The following is a 15,983-nucleotide window of genomic DNA, read 5'->3' on the forward strand; positions in this document are numbered from 1 at the left end:
GAAATCACGATCTCACAAGTAAACCAGAAATGTTTAGCTGGAAGTGTAAATGTTTCTCTTGTGTTCGCTAGTAATTTAATGCTGTATTAAGCATTAAGGTACATAGGAGACCTTGGGAAATAAATGCAACCTAACAGTATTAGACAGATACGTTGCTCTTTTGCTACTAAAACCAATCTTGCTTCTTGCCCTTCAGCACTGTAGCAAATGGAATACCTACAATTGCATTTAAATGTGTGTCAGAGCCATCCTGTCTAGGTAAATGAGATTCCTGACACTGTGAGCAAGATTCACTCTTTTAACTAAAAGCAAGGCTAACTAGTTTAATTAAATACAACTGGCATTGCAGTATTAATTGCAATAATACGGAATGAAATGTCATATTGAAGCTGGCTAATTGTTTCTGATTATTATTTTTTAATGTAATGCCTGTTTAAGTTTAGCTAAACTGTCCAGAGGAGTTGAGCTACAGTTAAGCTGTGGCTCTTTCATCACTGAGCTCATTCTTTCAAAAAAAAAAAACAACCAACCCTAATGCTTGCAAACAGCTGCATTAGAAAGATTAATGACAAGTAATAAAATGTCTTTTATACTTTGCTTAGTTTTGCCTATAGGATGTTATAAACTTCAGGTCAGAATAGTTGTAATTACACGACATGATAAAGCTGAAGCCATCAAAGGAAAGAGATCAATGTTCTTAGGAGTGGAGGAGGACAAAGGTATTTACCTCGGGCTCATAGTTACTATGGGGAGACTGTGCCAACTAAGGAAGGTTGATGCTATTGCACTGTGTAAGTTAGCTGAAAGGGAAAATTGCCCTGGTTGTCAGTGATGTGTGATTTACAGACCTGAAAAAAAAAAGACTGCTCTTGGCTGCCTTTGTTTTCATATGCCACTTTAAAAATCTGCTCCAGAACCCTTCATATGTTATAATTTCACTCATACTGAAATTTGGGGGGCAAAATTGTGAGAGAAATACAAATATATGAACTTCAAACCCAAGAGTTTTTCATTACCATGATACCTGCATACACTATTCTAACATGGTTTATTCTTTATAGCACGTTAACCATTTGTGGTAAAGGCAATATATGCTTTCTTCTGATGCTTCTTTAAAATTGGGCAGTGACAGCTTGAGAAGTGGTAAAAGACATTAGTGTTCTGTTTTCATAAGGTAGCACAGACACATGCAAAACACTGGAATGCTTTATTTGACTGTATAAAAATTGCTAATTGCAATTAAAATAAGAAAAAATACTCAATACATCACTCCATGATGGGAGTTGGCAAAATCCTTCCATTTCCAAAAGGATACAGAAGGATACTGCTTTATCTGTGAAACTAAGCAGATAGGAAGTTGCTTAGAAAAACCTTCCCAGAGAAGGATGCTGACATTAGAATAGTGTGATTTGGCAAGTGCAGCTGTCTCGGGAAATGTCCCCTCAAAGCATGACTCAGTTTTCTTGATACGGTGACAGAGTTTGAAATTTCAAGAGTGAACAGCATGAGAGAGTCCTCTAGGGGAGAAGCAATTATGTAATTATATGAAGGTTAGGGGTGGTCCTGGCTTTAAAATTGCTGGATATGCAGTAGTGCACAAATCCAGCTAAACTAAAGGAAGTTCTGGTAAGGTGGAACCACATGCTTACCAAAAAATCCTGCAGCAAGTATGATGTTTTCAGACTTTCCCCATTAGAATGGGAAGAGCATCTCTCTAAGATCATTGTGTTTAGTAATTCCTGAGGGAATACTTTGCTGTACACGTGTTTGGGGATTTTTCTCGAGACAGAGATTGACAGCATCTCTTGTCTAATTATGATTGATTAAAAATTGGTAAGTTATCAGTAATGGCATAAAAACATCTAGTAATTTTTTTTCATCGGACATTTTTCCACTTGATTTGCAGGCTCACCACTGCAAAGGTGTTAAATCTGGGATGTTTCAGCAGATGTATGAGGTTAGAATCTGTAAATGAGGTGGTGTGGGCAGCCTGGTAATGCCCTGCAGTGTTACTGTAACCATGAAACTCATTATCTGTGGAGACCAACTTCACAGAGAACTGGATTGGGATGATGTTCTCTTCTCTATGAGAAGTCAATCAGAGTACAGATTTTACTACTACACTTGATCTCTGGCAGCACCTGGGCTCTAAATATTCTTAATAGTCCAGGCCATATGCTTGGAAAGAAGCTTGTGTGGCAGAAATCTGGCCTGGTAAGGCTTCCTGTGTCATCTAACCTCAGCTTTCACCAGAAAGATCTGATTTTACACGTCTGTAAAACTGTGGTGGTTACCTGTGCATCTTCCAGAGAACTATTTGTGAGCCTGTTATCCAAATCCTGCAAAGTTTAAGAGCGGAGATTTCAAATGTTGGTGCATTAATAGTCTGGATTATATTCTTTAAAAAAATAATTCTAATACGTTTTCCTTTATGCACGTTGATATTCTGCTGTTTTCAACTTATTAACAAAACTGTGGGTTTTTTTTTAATAGTTTGCGAGAGAATATTTCTGTGAAGTCAGTTAAAGAAACAGAGAAGAAACTTCGCCATCTGCTCGCAGACTTGCCACTTCCACCTGAGCTGCCTGGAGGAGCTGAGGTACCCAAGAGTCCTGAAGAAAAGAAACCAGCAGTTCAGTTACACAGCAAGAGAAGACCAAAGTATGTCCATTAGACTTTTTAAGCCTATCAAGCAAGTACAAATGATAGTAGTGTCTTTAAAATGTATTCTTGCCAATAGAATTCTGCTTTTTAATGACCTTTTTTAATATTAGGGAGGCTTGACTCAAACTGCGTGGTTTATTGCCACTTAATGATAGTAAGACAGTTAATTAGTAGTGTTTCAAATAGCTAGCGTTGAGGATTCTTCAAAGTTAAGACAACTTCTAAATATTCTAAGAGTAAGGCTATATTCTTAGAAATGTTTGTTGCTTTCTAGAATATGTGGACCACGACATGGTGAAACGAAAGAAAAAGAAATAGACTGGGGAAAGCGGTGTGTGGATAAATTTGATATCATTGGTATTATTGGTGAAGGCACTTATGGCCAAGTTTACAAAGCCAGGGATAAAGATACAGGTAAGTTCAAAAAAAGTAAATATAATCCTGTAATTTTAAGTGAATGGGATGGTTTTGTTTTAGTTTTCATTTTCTATTGAGTAAAATTTGTGGTATTCTGCCCTCTAATGTTTGGAAAGTTTTTAGTTGTTGATGTGTTTGTTCAGTTTTAGATCTAGCGTTTGTCCAAATGAGAAATCATTTGCTGCATTGGAAAATCACTTATCTGTAAAGCTGCGGCTGAAGGCAAACTGAGTAGCCTTAAATTCTGATGCTTATTTCTTGAGTTTTGATGCTCTGTACGGGATTGAACTAGTGGAGACGAGATTTAATATTCTGGGGAAACTATATGGCACCCTAGACGGGTTGGCAAACAGTAATGAAGTTATGAGAGGGAAAGAAGCTATGCAGGAGATTTGGTCATTGTGGTCCTTTGTACTCCCAATAGTCACTAGCTGAGAGTAAGAAGAGAATCTGCTTCTGTGCAATACAGCCCTGAAGAGTTGCATATTGGGTATTTTTCTTGCAGTATAACTGACTGTACTACAGTGTCATTATTTTAAAATTTCTTGTTCAACTCCAGTGAGCAGTCAGTCACCACTATGATCCACCAGAATATTGTCACTACTTCTAAATAGAAATTGCATCCAAATTCTTCATATATGCTGTATGTTGCTGGATCATTTTATGTTCAGTTAGTAGTTCTTTCTGTTGCTGCTTGCCCTCCTGGCTTATTTGCACATGCTTTGAATGCTGGATAATTTTCTACTTCAGCAGCAACTGAATCCCGTAAAACCACACACCAGCCTCAGTTCCTTCTTTCTGATCTCCAGAAGAATAAGCAGTGTAATTATAATCCCTTCTTCATTCTTTACCTATGCTTGTCTCAGTTTGCAAATGTGAGAACTAAAGTTGAACTGCCACAGATTTTTACCTTGAGAACCATTGCAAATCACTGTTAGTTCCTCCTGCTCTCCTGAGATTCTGTTTGCACATTTCACTTTTCAGTTCTGCCATAACCGTATTGGCTCTTGGGCAAACCTCAGGTTATTTGTGTGTGGCAGTCATTTCTTAACTTCCAGTAGAAGCTGTTGCTCTCTGTATTGAATGGTCCATACAGATAAAGCAAACTTCTCATTAGCTTTGGATTCCAGTCCTGTGCCAAGAGTGGCATTAAGGCAAGTGGATGTTGTGTCATGCTGAGATGTGATCTATTCCAAAAGCATCATATAAATTGCTGTAGGATAAGTACTTTTTGGAGCTAACAAAGATATCTGTGCTGTCAATAAAATTGCGAGAACAAAATGCTTGAGCTAGAATATAGTCTTTAGATATCCATCCCCATCAGGAGTAGATCCTACTCCTGTCACTTGCAGAATCCAGTTTTATCCAGCCCACCCTGCAGTAAAATAATATGGGAAGTTTCTCCTCACTGTAAATATGGCAGTGAGCTTTCTGCTTGTAGAAAGTATTCTGATGAATTTAGTCATCTGCCTCATATCTTGAACTGTGTAGTATTTCGGGCTAGATACATACATTCTGACCTGTGGAGATGTAGTGTGAAGAAACCCAGAGCAGTCACAGACCTTTGTCTCCAAAGCTGCTGCTGATAGTGACTCTTTATTGGTAGTCATGGTGTGGAATATTGGGACAGGTGAGTGAGGTATGCGGGAGGAAGAAGATAGGCCTTACAGTGGGTAGCTGAAAACTCACTGGTAGTTTTGCTTCACGGTGGGATGGTGACTTCTGTTCAGCATAATGTTTGGTGCAAGCATCAGAATGTTGACCGTGTAGTGCACTCAAAAATAGTAACAAATGGGAAAGGGTTTTACCAACAAACAAATCTAATACTAAAATCCCATGGTTTGATTGATCCTAATGGTTTCTATTTAAATTTTCTCATAGGGGAAATGGTGGCACTAAAGAAAGTACGTCTGGATAATGAAAAGGAAGGGTTTCCAATTACAGCTATTCGAGAGATTAAGATTCTTCGACAGCTTAATCACCAAAGCATTATCAACATGAAGGAAATAGTGACAGATAAGGAAGATGCTTTGGACTTCAAGAAGGACAAAGGTATGCACACTAGCAGAGGGGAAGCTCTTTCTGGACCTGTTCTTAGTATTATAGTCTGCTATGCTGGATTTGAAGTTAAACTTCACTAAAAGGTATGTTTCCAAATTGTGATGCTGGACAAGGGATTTTATTTTTGATTTAAATACAAATAGAAGTCATTTGTTTAACTCACCTGCACCTTTTGCTCATAGAAACGTTTTCTGCAAATGTTTTGTGGTATAAAAAATGTATTACATGATTCTGGTTTTGCTGGAGAGGAACAGATAGCTGTTTGTCTTCTTGACAGCCATGGGTTATGGAGGCCAGCAATAACAGGAAGCTCCTCACTGTCAGCTTTTCTGGCCTTTTAATTTTGTGTAGTATTTTCTCATATCGTTTAGAGTATCATAGGCTCCATGCTGAAGAGATGTTTTTCATTCTAGGCCTTGTTTTTGTTTGAATTGTGCTTCAGTTACTTTTTTCATGGTTGGGCATGTGTCTTAAGGGTTAGAAGATAAGACAATGAAATGCAAGCCTTGTATCGTGGTAGTGTTTTTCCCCAAACAGAAGGCATGCAGACTTCTACTCCTTTGGTTCCTTCAGTTTTAAGTCTGTTTTGTTGCTGCAACCTCCTTAACTTAGAGAATCAAGCAAACAATTAAAATCATTCAGTGTTGTTGCTGGGTAATTTTTTTTTTTTCCACTTGGTCATTTTGCCACTGGAGGCTGTTGCCTCCCAAGTCCAAGTCGTATAAACATTTCCAGGGTATTTTAGTGTCCTGAGGGCAATTTGTTATCTAGTTCAGCTGAGGAGGGTGTTTGTAATGCGGTACCTGTGCTTTCCTCCCTTCTCTCTCTCCCTGAGTTTCTGCACAGGAAACGCATCACCAGTGCAGGTAGAAGATGCTGTACATGCTGCATAGCCAGCAGAAACACCAGTGATGTTGTGATGAGTCACAAAGTGGATGTCAAAATTAAGCAGGAATTAGTTTGGATTTTTTTTTCCTAGCATCTTTAGGGAGTGTAATACCTTGAAGGGTATACAGCACTAACATGTTTTTTTTTTTGTTGTTGTGTTTAAGAGTAGTAAGCATCTATCAAGAGGATTTTTCTAGAATTGTGTGGGATCAGTGGTCAGCACTTACACTAAATACTGACAGTCTGCAACAGCCAATTCAGGCTTTGTATGTGAATCTTGTACCAAGTTTTAATTAGGTCTAACCTACTTGGCTAATGAGACCACACTGAGACTTGACTTAAAACTTAATGACTCATTAATTAATTTTCTCCCTTTCTGTTTGGTGCCATGCTTAGAATTGAATTGTAAATTTCTTTGCTGTCCTTCAAACTGTGTGTCTCGTTAATTTCAAATGTGGAGTTTGTCCTTCTGTATTTTTGATAATAATTTCAATTTAATTTCTCATTCTTATTTAAACAGCCTATTAAAACAATTACATTTTCTGAATATTTGCAAGGGCAGGGGCCTCCATCTCTGGAGATGCTAGAGTAGAATTTATTTCTGACAGTTGATTAAGTCCTGATAGTTTTTTGAAAGCATTAGCAGGATAATGAGACTGCTGTTTCGTCTCGTCTGTGAAAAGATGGAAGTTGTGGGGTTTTTTTTCAGGCACTGTATTCTGTATTTCTCTAATGAGTAGTTCATTGTGAGATGGGGATTTATAGCTGAGTTGTGGCCAAGTTGTAGTCTGTGCAGGGAACCCGTGCAAGGGGGAGGAAGTTTGATCATTTTCACAGTGAAGTGTTGCTAATGTAAAAGCGGGCTGCTCAACAAGGAACCGCTTGAAAAGTGGCAGTGATATTTTAGACAGGCAGAGCTTACAGTAGAAGCAAAGTGTTTTGCTCATCTGATGAATATGCCTCTGCTTAATATCTGTTATATGTTTGCCTTAGTTTTGAAATAGAACCTGGAAAACCCTGCTGATATCCCGTTTGTGAGAGTAGGGAATGAGAACATGTTTGCTAACACATTTCTCTGGTTAGTATGAGTAAAGTTAATATTGTGTCTGTCATATCCTGACATATTACTCATCTACTTATTCACTTAAGGCAGTGTGGGGAATTTTTGTTTGGAACCCAGTAAAAAATGCAGCAAATTTAGTAATGTCTGTAATGTAAGTGTTGGGCCTGCTTTATACAGTACTTGATTTAAGGATGCTTTTTCAGATAGTAACATCGGACTGCAAGCCATGGCTTTGTCCTGACACTTGGAGCTGCGTTACATGTTTTTAAGTGTCATATTCGAAAGTTTGGAAGAGAGAGGATTACCTGTCTCCCACGTAAAAGTGAATAACTGTCTCAAAGCATTTTACTTTCAAAGAAAATGGATGAAAGTATATCTGTCTTCTGTCTTGGCCGGCTTGGGTGTAAATTTAAAGACAAGAATGGCTTTGATAGGTAGTATTTTCTAGTTTTATTCTTTCTAGACCAGCCATTAGAAAAGGAAGCGTGGCACATTGGAGCAGCGTGTTATTAATGTTCTAAGTGTTTTTCCATCAGTGGATAAAGTTGGAGCACGGCATTACCCATTACTAATTGCTAATGTAGCATCTTGATCCTGAGGCACAATCCTGACAAATAAAGTGTGTGTGTTGGGTGGGGTGACACAGAATATCCACTTTATATATTTGCTGTGTGGGCTTTTCTCCCCTTGCTGTCACTCAGAGGGAGATAGGTGAACACGCAAGCTTAGGGATGGGAACACGACTCATAGTTTGTATTCAGTCTTGTGTGTACAGCTGACCTAACAGTATGTTCCACAGGTTTTCTTTTTGCTTCTCTCAGGGTAATAGCACTGATGAGCTGTAGTTTGCATCCAGTATTTCCCTGAATTCCAGAACTGGTTGTTTTTATTGAATTTTCTTCTAGTGAGATAGTACTGGAGCAATTGTGGGTGTCTTCAACAATAGTAGCAGCAGTCTGACATTGTTGGAACTTACAGCACCTAAACTTTGCGTCACTTTTGCTTTTTGTTTGCTCCATGGTAGTTCAAATTATTTGGAGTTCACATTTATGAACTTCAGTTTCCTTTTGGAGCAGAGTTTGGACAGTGGTTTTCTTCGTTTTGTCTGAGCAGCTCTGTGTCACATTCCCTTGCAGCAGTAATTGAAGAAAACAGAAGTTGAAAACAAAAAAGATATTTCCTAGGCGTATTCAAATCTATAAACTTCATGATTCAAGTTGGTTGAGTCACTTTATTTGATATAAAGTGAATCATTGGAATAAAACACCCTTCTTATTTTGTGCTCTTGTCCGCTCTGGTTTGTCTGGTACTTATATGACTTCCGTGTCTTTTTTTTCCTTTGGGTGCCTGAGATGGTCATTCAGTTCCCAGTTGCCTCTCTATGAGCTGAAAGCTGTTAGTTTAGCTGGACTGTTGAGTTACTTGCAACGAGATTGCCATGATCTCTCTTTATTAAACAAACGGAAAGGGCCTGACTCAGCTTTTCTTGCTGTGAATGTGAACACCTTCAGGTGTGCTGACTGACATCCCTTCATCCTTGTGACTGGAATAGGCATTTTTGCCAACCTGAGGAAGGATGTAAAACTTTGCATGGAGACCAGTAGTAACAGATCTGGTTAACATTGTGGCTTGTTTCTTTGCTGTTGTGGTGGTGTTGTTTTGGGGTTTTTTTGGGGTTGTTTTTTTTTTTGTGTAAGCGTGAATTACCTGTTTGGATTGTGTGTATGTTTCTGTAGGTTAAATTTTGCTTAAAGTTTTTTTTTTGTTTGTTTGTTTGGTTTCTTATTTCCCTGTAGTATATGATGAAACAAGGACAGTATTTAATCCCAGGGTTTCTGTATGCCTACTTCAGGACCTACATGGAGCTTGGGTTGGATTTGTTTCAAGAGGAGAATGCAATTAAACTTTCCACGGGGAGAATAACAAGAATAACATTATCATTAAATAGAAACTTAATATTGGGTGAAAATATATTAAAAAAAAAATAATATAGCATCAATGGTTTCTTTAGTCTTCAAGTAATGAATTCAGTGGCTATGCCAATCATAAAATAGATTAATAAAACATCAGTAGAAAGACGAGATAAATGTCTATTTAAGGGACTTTATAAAGTTCAAATATAAGGAACTTCAAAGAATTAATGGAGTTTCTTCTTTGGTTTTCAGACTGTGTTCGATAAAATCCTGTTTAAAACTCTTACAATATAATGTATCATGAGTACTGAAAGAGAAATGTTGAGGGAATAGAAGAGTAACTATAATCCAATTGTATTTAATCAATCAAGGTGGAAAATTGTGGAGGCTTTATTAGCAAAATGAAAATCCGATAAAGCCCCGTTCTGAACAGTGAGTACAGAACAAATGTTGAAAACCTGTGCAACAATTCAGTACCATGCACTGAATGAGGCAGGGATCCTGAGTTTGTTTTAAAGCATTTCTGTACTTCAGGATACAATTGTAAGCATTTATACTAGAATTGAATTAAAATTTGCGTGTAATAAGGTCTCCTGGTTCCTCTGATGTGTATCTAGTCAGATATTTTGAGAAATACCAAACACCTTCCCTGTGAATTACATTGGGAAAATATTTGCTTAAAAGCTATCATCTACAGAGGCTTTTGGATCATTTTCCCTGGCTGCACCTCCTTCCTCTCCCCGCCCTGTCTGAAGCATTTCTGTCTTTGGGAGCAAGTGCATAACTTAATGTCCTGTTTTGTTGGATCTTTGTGATTTGATGACAATCCAAAAAAAATCCAGAGCATGTCTGTGTCACAAAAATGCACAGTGTGTTTTGGTAGGTTTTTTGGGCCTCTCAGGGAAGAATTACAGATCGTTAGTGCCACGTTTTATTGCTTTACCTATTTTGTATGCATAGCTTTATGCCGCTTTACCCCACTCATTTTGTGTTCAGAAATTGCTACTGTTGGAGCTTGGTGACTTGAAATATATGACCAAGAGGAGGCAGTGTGTTAATCCTTTAATTATTCTAAATTGGTATTATCTCACTTGATGAACCCCATCAATCTTAACTGACAAAATGGTCAGAAAGATGAATTTTTCTAAGTGCAAGCAAAAGGAGTAAGGTGAAGATTATTTCCATCCATGTGAGTCTCCTTTATTAACTGTGTACCTCCCTAAGAGATTCAGCTGCCCTCTCTTATCCCATATTTAGAAGTGGGCAGTATTACTACTGTTCAGCTGCTCCAGCTGCTGCTCCATCCGCGTGTAGTGACATCAGGGTTTCTTATCTCAGTAGATGAAGGAAAGGAGATGAGCTGCATGGTATTAGCAGAGGAAGTGGGGCACCCAAGACACAGCCCCCCTACTACCTGGGTTAGCCCCTGTGTATGGAAATGGACTCTAGGCTTCCTCCCACCCCACAGGTACTTACTTATTGGGAAGTGCAGGTCTTTAACATAACAGCAGTAAGATGAGGGGCTTTAAAGTCAAATAAATGATGCTCGGTTCCTTTGAATTGCACCTTACTGTTAAGAGAGCTTCATATTTTTAGGACGCTGCTTCCAGAAATGAGGACACTGGGCAAAGCTAGCATGAAACAAAAGGTCATTTTAAAGTGAAACTTCCAAGTTATCAAATGTCTTAATGAAGGACCGAACCATTGTTTTTCCTGTTATGTTTCCCTTTTTTGAGAAATGAATATTCATGTGGCGTTTGTTTTGATGGAACTAAAGTATGCTGTAAGCTTGAACTCAGGCTGAGTTGTAGCAAGTGCGCTTCTGCCTGTGCACAGTTCACTGGTGAAGTCTTCAAGGGCTGTTTCTTCTTCCTGAATAACTATAGCTTCTTCCCCTGTTCAGAAGGATCAGATCCCCCAATCTGATGAAAAGCAATGGAGATTTGAAATTACCAGATGGAATAACATAACTTATTTTATTGACAGAAACTGTAGCTCTCCATCAGAAAGGGGGACCGTGTTTGCTCAGGAATGAACTAACGGGAGTTTCATTTCATTTTGCTTGATAACTTTTTTGCAGCTACAGTCACTTCCAAATACAGTTTGAGTAATGCTGTTAACCAGGTTTTAATGGTTAGATTGCAGAAGTTAGTAGACTAATAGTTTCTCATTGCGAATGAAAAAGATTCAGCTCTAAGTTTTCCTTCTTAAAACAAATTCTGACATTGTCTATCACGTGGGTAGGAAATAAGTAGTATTGCACAAGTGTGATGGATCTGTGAATTTCCTCTTGATTTTATATGGAAAGAACATTTAGCATTTTTACTGTTCTAGTGTATGTTTCTTAATGGGAGTTGCAGAGAATATAAATAATCAGATGTCATCTCCCAGGTACCACTCTGCTTTATTTGTGAGTTGTCTCCGTTGTTGTCAGCTTTCCCTCTTGCATGAGGGTACCAGTTGTGATTGCTGGTTATAAATAGCAGTGAAAAAATCCTGGGAGCTACTGGCGGAGCAGGAAATTACTCAAGTCATGGAGCCTACTTTGCATATAAACAAGAGGACTCTGTTCAGCTGTTCTCACTAAACAGGTCTGCAGGCAGTCTCTCTCCTTGTCATGTACACACATGCAGCCAGCTGCCATGACAGAATTAGCTCTCCCTCGTGTTCCAGAGCAAGGAGATAACCAAGATTCACTGGTATTCAGTTTTGTTGAGCTGACATCCTCTGAGTCGCACATCTGGGTTATTGTGACACTGCAGCATTAATATCAGGTGTTTGTTTCAAGGCATTTTAAAATACGTCACGGTTCATACTTGAGCAGTTGTCATTGAAGGAGAGCTAACAGCAGATTGCCATCTTGTTTGAAAAGACCAAAGATTAGGAGCCTCTGTGCTTTTCCGTGCTGGGCTGGTGAACTGCATTGGTGAACTCAGTTATGCAGTTAGGAACACAGCAGAGTTTTGGATATTCACGGCTCTTCGTACTCCCTTCTCTCCTTTTGAAGTTTTGTTGTACCTGCTGGATTCACCTCCTCTGTACAGGGGTATTTTATGGTATTTTATGATGAGTATTTTACTTCCTCTGTATAACATAGAGCAGGACAAAAGCACCTAAATTAAAACCAATGAACTCTGGAGTGTCTTATGCAGCGTCCTGTGGTTTAGCTGATCTTTGCTGATCTTTATTAAAAGTTTAACACTCACTGTATTAGTAATCTTTTCCTGCTTGTTAAATAGATGGACTTGGCATTCTTTCTTCCTTTTTTAGCTACTATACAAGAAAACAAGTCAGTTCATTAGAATGTGACCGTGTGTTCTGTCAAGCTGACTTCTTGTTATAAAGACTTTCACGAGCTTCTGAGTTGAAACTTCTTATTTAGGAGCAGGAACCTGTAATGAGTTCTTGTTGGGCAGAAGCTATTTGAAATAGTGGCTTTGAGAGGAGATTTTTCAAAATGCAAAATAGGCAGACGCTCTTGAATGTGGTTTCTCCACTGCCAGCAGTGCTGTGCAGGGGCTTCCCTGTCCTCTCTGTCCCAGAGTTTAGAAGGGAAAGAACAAAGTACAAAAATGTAGATTGTATTGGGAGTGGTTGTGCTGGAGATTGGTTGCTACTGCTTCTGAAGCAGTCAGCACTTTTCCTCTTTAAGAGTATCAAAGTTACTTTAAGAGTTACTTACCTGAATCCAAGAGCCTCAGCTTGAATAGCTTATTTGTGGAATTACACATGCTGATGTGAGATGGGACCAGATTCTCTTGTGCTTAATGCGTGTATGTGGCAACTTGAAATACGAACTCCGTCTTTGCAGAGCTGCTGTTACTGATAGCTTAGTTCTGCCTTCTCATTTTGCCCTGTCTTAGAGGTATTTTTAGTCTGAGAAGGGCAGGCTTATTTCTGACCCGATTACACAGAAATATTTTTAAAAAATCAGTCTCTGAATCACGACAGATGAATTAATAATGCTTGTACATCTTTTGTTTCTGTATTTCTCCCCAAACTTTATATAGGGGATATTAACACAGGTTTTCTTCAATAAATATATGGAGATTGAGAGCTATAGGGAGGGTACGTGTCCATCTAGATGAAAGCATCATATGGTAGCATTATATTTGTTTTCACAAACATTTGACTAGTACAATTGTTTACATGGAAAAGCAGTTTTATGAAAACATTTTACTGCACTATATTTAACTGCTATTATTGGACATGAGGTACAGCTATAAATACTGAAGAAAATGTAAGCCATTGCATGAAAATACTTCTGATTTTAAAAACTAAATAACAACAATGCTTCAGACTGCTGTTAAATCAGTTTTTATATCTGTTTCTTGTATCCTTTCCCTTTTTTTTTTCTAGGTGCATTTTACCTGGTGTTTGAATATATGGACCATGACTTGATGGGACTGCTAGAATCTGGTTTGGTTCATTTTAATGAAAACCATATTAAATCTTTTATGAGACAGCTGATGGAGGGCTTGGCCTATTGCCACAAGAAGAACTTTTTGCACAGAGATATCAAATGTTCAAATATTCTTCTAAATAATAGGTATGGATATTACTTGAATCTGTAGCAAAAATTGTCTGTTAACATCTTCTAGTCCTTGTTTTAATCTTCAGACTTCACCTGCTTTGAGTTTTTTAGCAAAACCTATTTTTTTTTACATTTCCTAGTTTCTTCAAAATCAATTGCAAAATACTAATATGGTAATGTTTCTGCTTAACACTGGGTCCTGCAATTATGTGTTAAATTTATCTGTGTTAAAACAGCAGGATTAAAACTTGAGTCTTTTAAATCAGAGTATTGGGGAAAAATTATCTGAGTTCCAATATATTAAAACAGAATTGTAAGACAGAAGTGTTTGATATGTATTCCTTTTGCCATCTTGTTTCAAGATGGAAATGTGGCTGGTTCTTTGTGACATAATTCTGAGGTCCTCATCTTCATCAGTCAGGATAATGCTTTAAAAATTATTTGATCAGGCATGTTTAAACATTCCTCGGGCTTGCAATTGTAACCACAATCAAATGGGGAGAAGGATATGTTGCTTACAGCTTTAACACTTTGTAATTACAAATCATATTAATAACCTTGCTGCTTTTGGTGTGCAGCAGCAGCAAATAAAAGGCTGGTGTGAAGGTAGTGGACGACTTCATTGCAAACTGTTGTACATCCAAACCTGCAGTACTAAATCCAGGGAGCAGCTATAAGACATGCAGCATTTAAACAATGATTGTGCGTGGTGGATAAGTATAAGGAAGATGAGCTCTAAAGGGAGTGGGTTCATGTGTTCTCCTTAAAAATCTACTGCTGCTGTTGGAGATGAAATACTGGGCAAAATGGATCTCTTTTGGTAGGGACCCTAGTTTTCTCTCAGCCTTCTCCAAATTAAATTTTCCATTTTTCCCCCTCCTTTTTCCCTTCGAGTGAAATAACATTATTTTCAACTCTGGATCCTGTCACAGTCTTGCCAGATTATGATACAGATGTACATGTTCCTCCCCATCACTCACTGTGCCCACACACCTAATCTTATTGCCTGCTAATCTCCAGGGTTTGTGCACCTTTGGGAACTCAGAAGCTGAGCTGTAACCTGACAGTGGAGAAGAGTGAATTATGGTAGAGGAGGAGCTTGTTATTGTACTGTGCTCCTTCCAATCCAGGATACAGAGTTTTGTTTTGGTTTTTTTTTTGTTTTTTTTTTTTCCCTGAGGATATTTTCTAAGCATCTTTAGATTTTTCCACTGGTACAAACAAAATTCGATAGTTGATCTGAATAATTTTAAGCCAGTGTTTCTAAAATTCCATTACCAGTTACACCCTGAAGCCTAACACTTGGTTTACGTATCTTTTAGATATGCAACCTCAACAAATTTTTGAGCAAAGACATTTATCTTTCACAGATAACCTCTCTGAGGAGTAAGCTTGTATATTTGAGGGGAGCATTTCTTCGTTTATGGGGGTTCTTCAAATCTGAGTATACATCAGAGGAAAAAAGTGGATGGAAGCCATAACATATATTTTATTACCACAAAATTTTCATTCTTATGCACTTCAGCAAGTCTTGCTCTAATTTGATAAAATAACGTGTATTTGGAAGTAATAGGAGATATAAAAGCTCATCAGTGTAGAAAAGCAAACTCACGTATGTAACAGTCGAACATTCATTTAGAATGGATTAGAGAAGCTCGCAGATAGCTTTCTGTTGAAATCATCCAGATCCTACAGGGGGTTTCTGGTCACTGAGCAGTGCCTTTCAGCTGTGGGAACTGCCAGGCAAGAGCTCTGTATCTTCTACTCTTCCCCTCATACATGGGAAAACCCAGGAATGGGTTAGGGGTTGTGTCATTCAGCAAGTTGGCTGTTGGCAAGAATAGAAGCCCTTATCTGCTCCGTCACCCTGATGTAAAGGCTGTATTTAAACTGCACAAGAGATGCGCAGATTGCAAGGCGTTGCCTCTTTGTTCAGGTGGTTTGGTGAAGGTCAGTTGCCGCTGTCTCAGTCTTAAATGCCACCTGATTTTTGGGGAGGAAATCTCAACAGGTTTAACCATAAATAATTCTTTGCTTTTTCCACCAGAGGGCAGATAAAGCTCGCGGATTTTGGGCTTGCTCGGCTGTACAACTCTGAAGAAAGGTAAGATACAATTATACTGTGGGAAAGAATTCATGAGTTTAATCTTTTTGCATAACTCTTTAATGAGAGCCAGAAGATTGTTTTGTTTAGAGGAAAGCTTATTGTATTGTAATAGCTTAGGAAATTTAAAGAAGTGCACATTGTCTTCCACTGCATAAAACCACAAAAGTCTCTTTGTGCAAGTGTATTGCTTTTCCAGGTGTTCTGGATAAATAACTGTAGACAGTGGCCATATATTGACTGCAAATTAAGAGTTACAGTCCTAGGTTTCTGGTCCTGTAAACCTAAAGTATATTTTTTTGTGTTGATACGCTGAAGATTTTATTTAGGGAAAGCAAT

At 38.3% G+C, this 15,983-nt stretch overlaps 1 protein-coding gene across 6 annotated transcripts in view; it reads left to right on the top strand.

Moving 5' to 3' along the window:
• The window catches only part of CDK13 (cyclin dependent kinase 13), a 43,764-nt gene that overhangs the window by 11,327 nt on the left and 16,454 nt on the right, over positions 1-15,983 (top strand). For 5 of the 6 annotated variants that reach the window (XM_027904966.1, XM_027904969.1, XM_027904970.1 and 2 more), the window contains exons 3-7: positions 2,494-2,661; positions 2,939-3,078; positions 4,963-5,133; positions 13,366-13,555; positions 15,588-15,644. In XM_027904966.1, coding sequence (XP_027760767.1) covers positions 2,494-2,661; positions 2,939-3,078; positions 4,963-5,133; positions 13,366-13,555; positions 15,588-15,644 — 726 coding nt within the window. The remainder of the gene's footprint in view (positions 1-2,493; positions 2,662-2,938; positions 3,079-4,962; positions 5,134-13,365; positions 13,556-15,587; positions 15,645-15,983) is intronic. The other variant, XM_027904968.1, reaches the window with a different exon arrangement.

The sequence above is a fragment of the Empidonax traillii genome, unplaced genomic scaffold (assembly GCF_003031625.1).
Source record: "Empidonax traillii isolate 1590-97213 ecotype Southwest subspecies unplaced genomic scaffold, ASM303162v1 scaffold1108:size182476, whole genome shotgun sequence".
Lineage (NCBI taxonomy): Eukaryota > Metazoa > Chordata > Aves > Passeriformes > Tyrannidae > Empidonax > Empidonax traillii.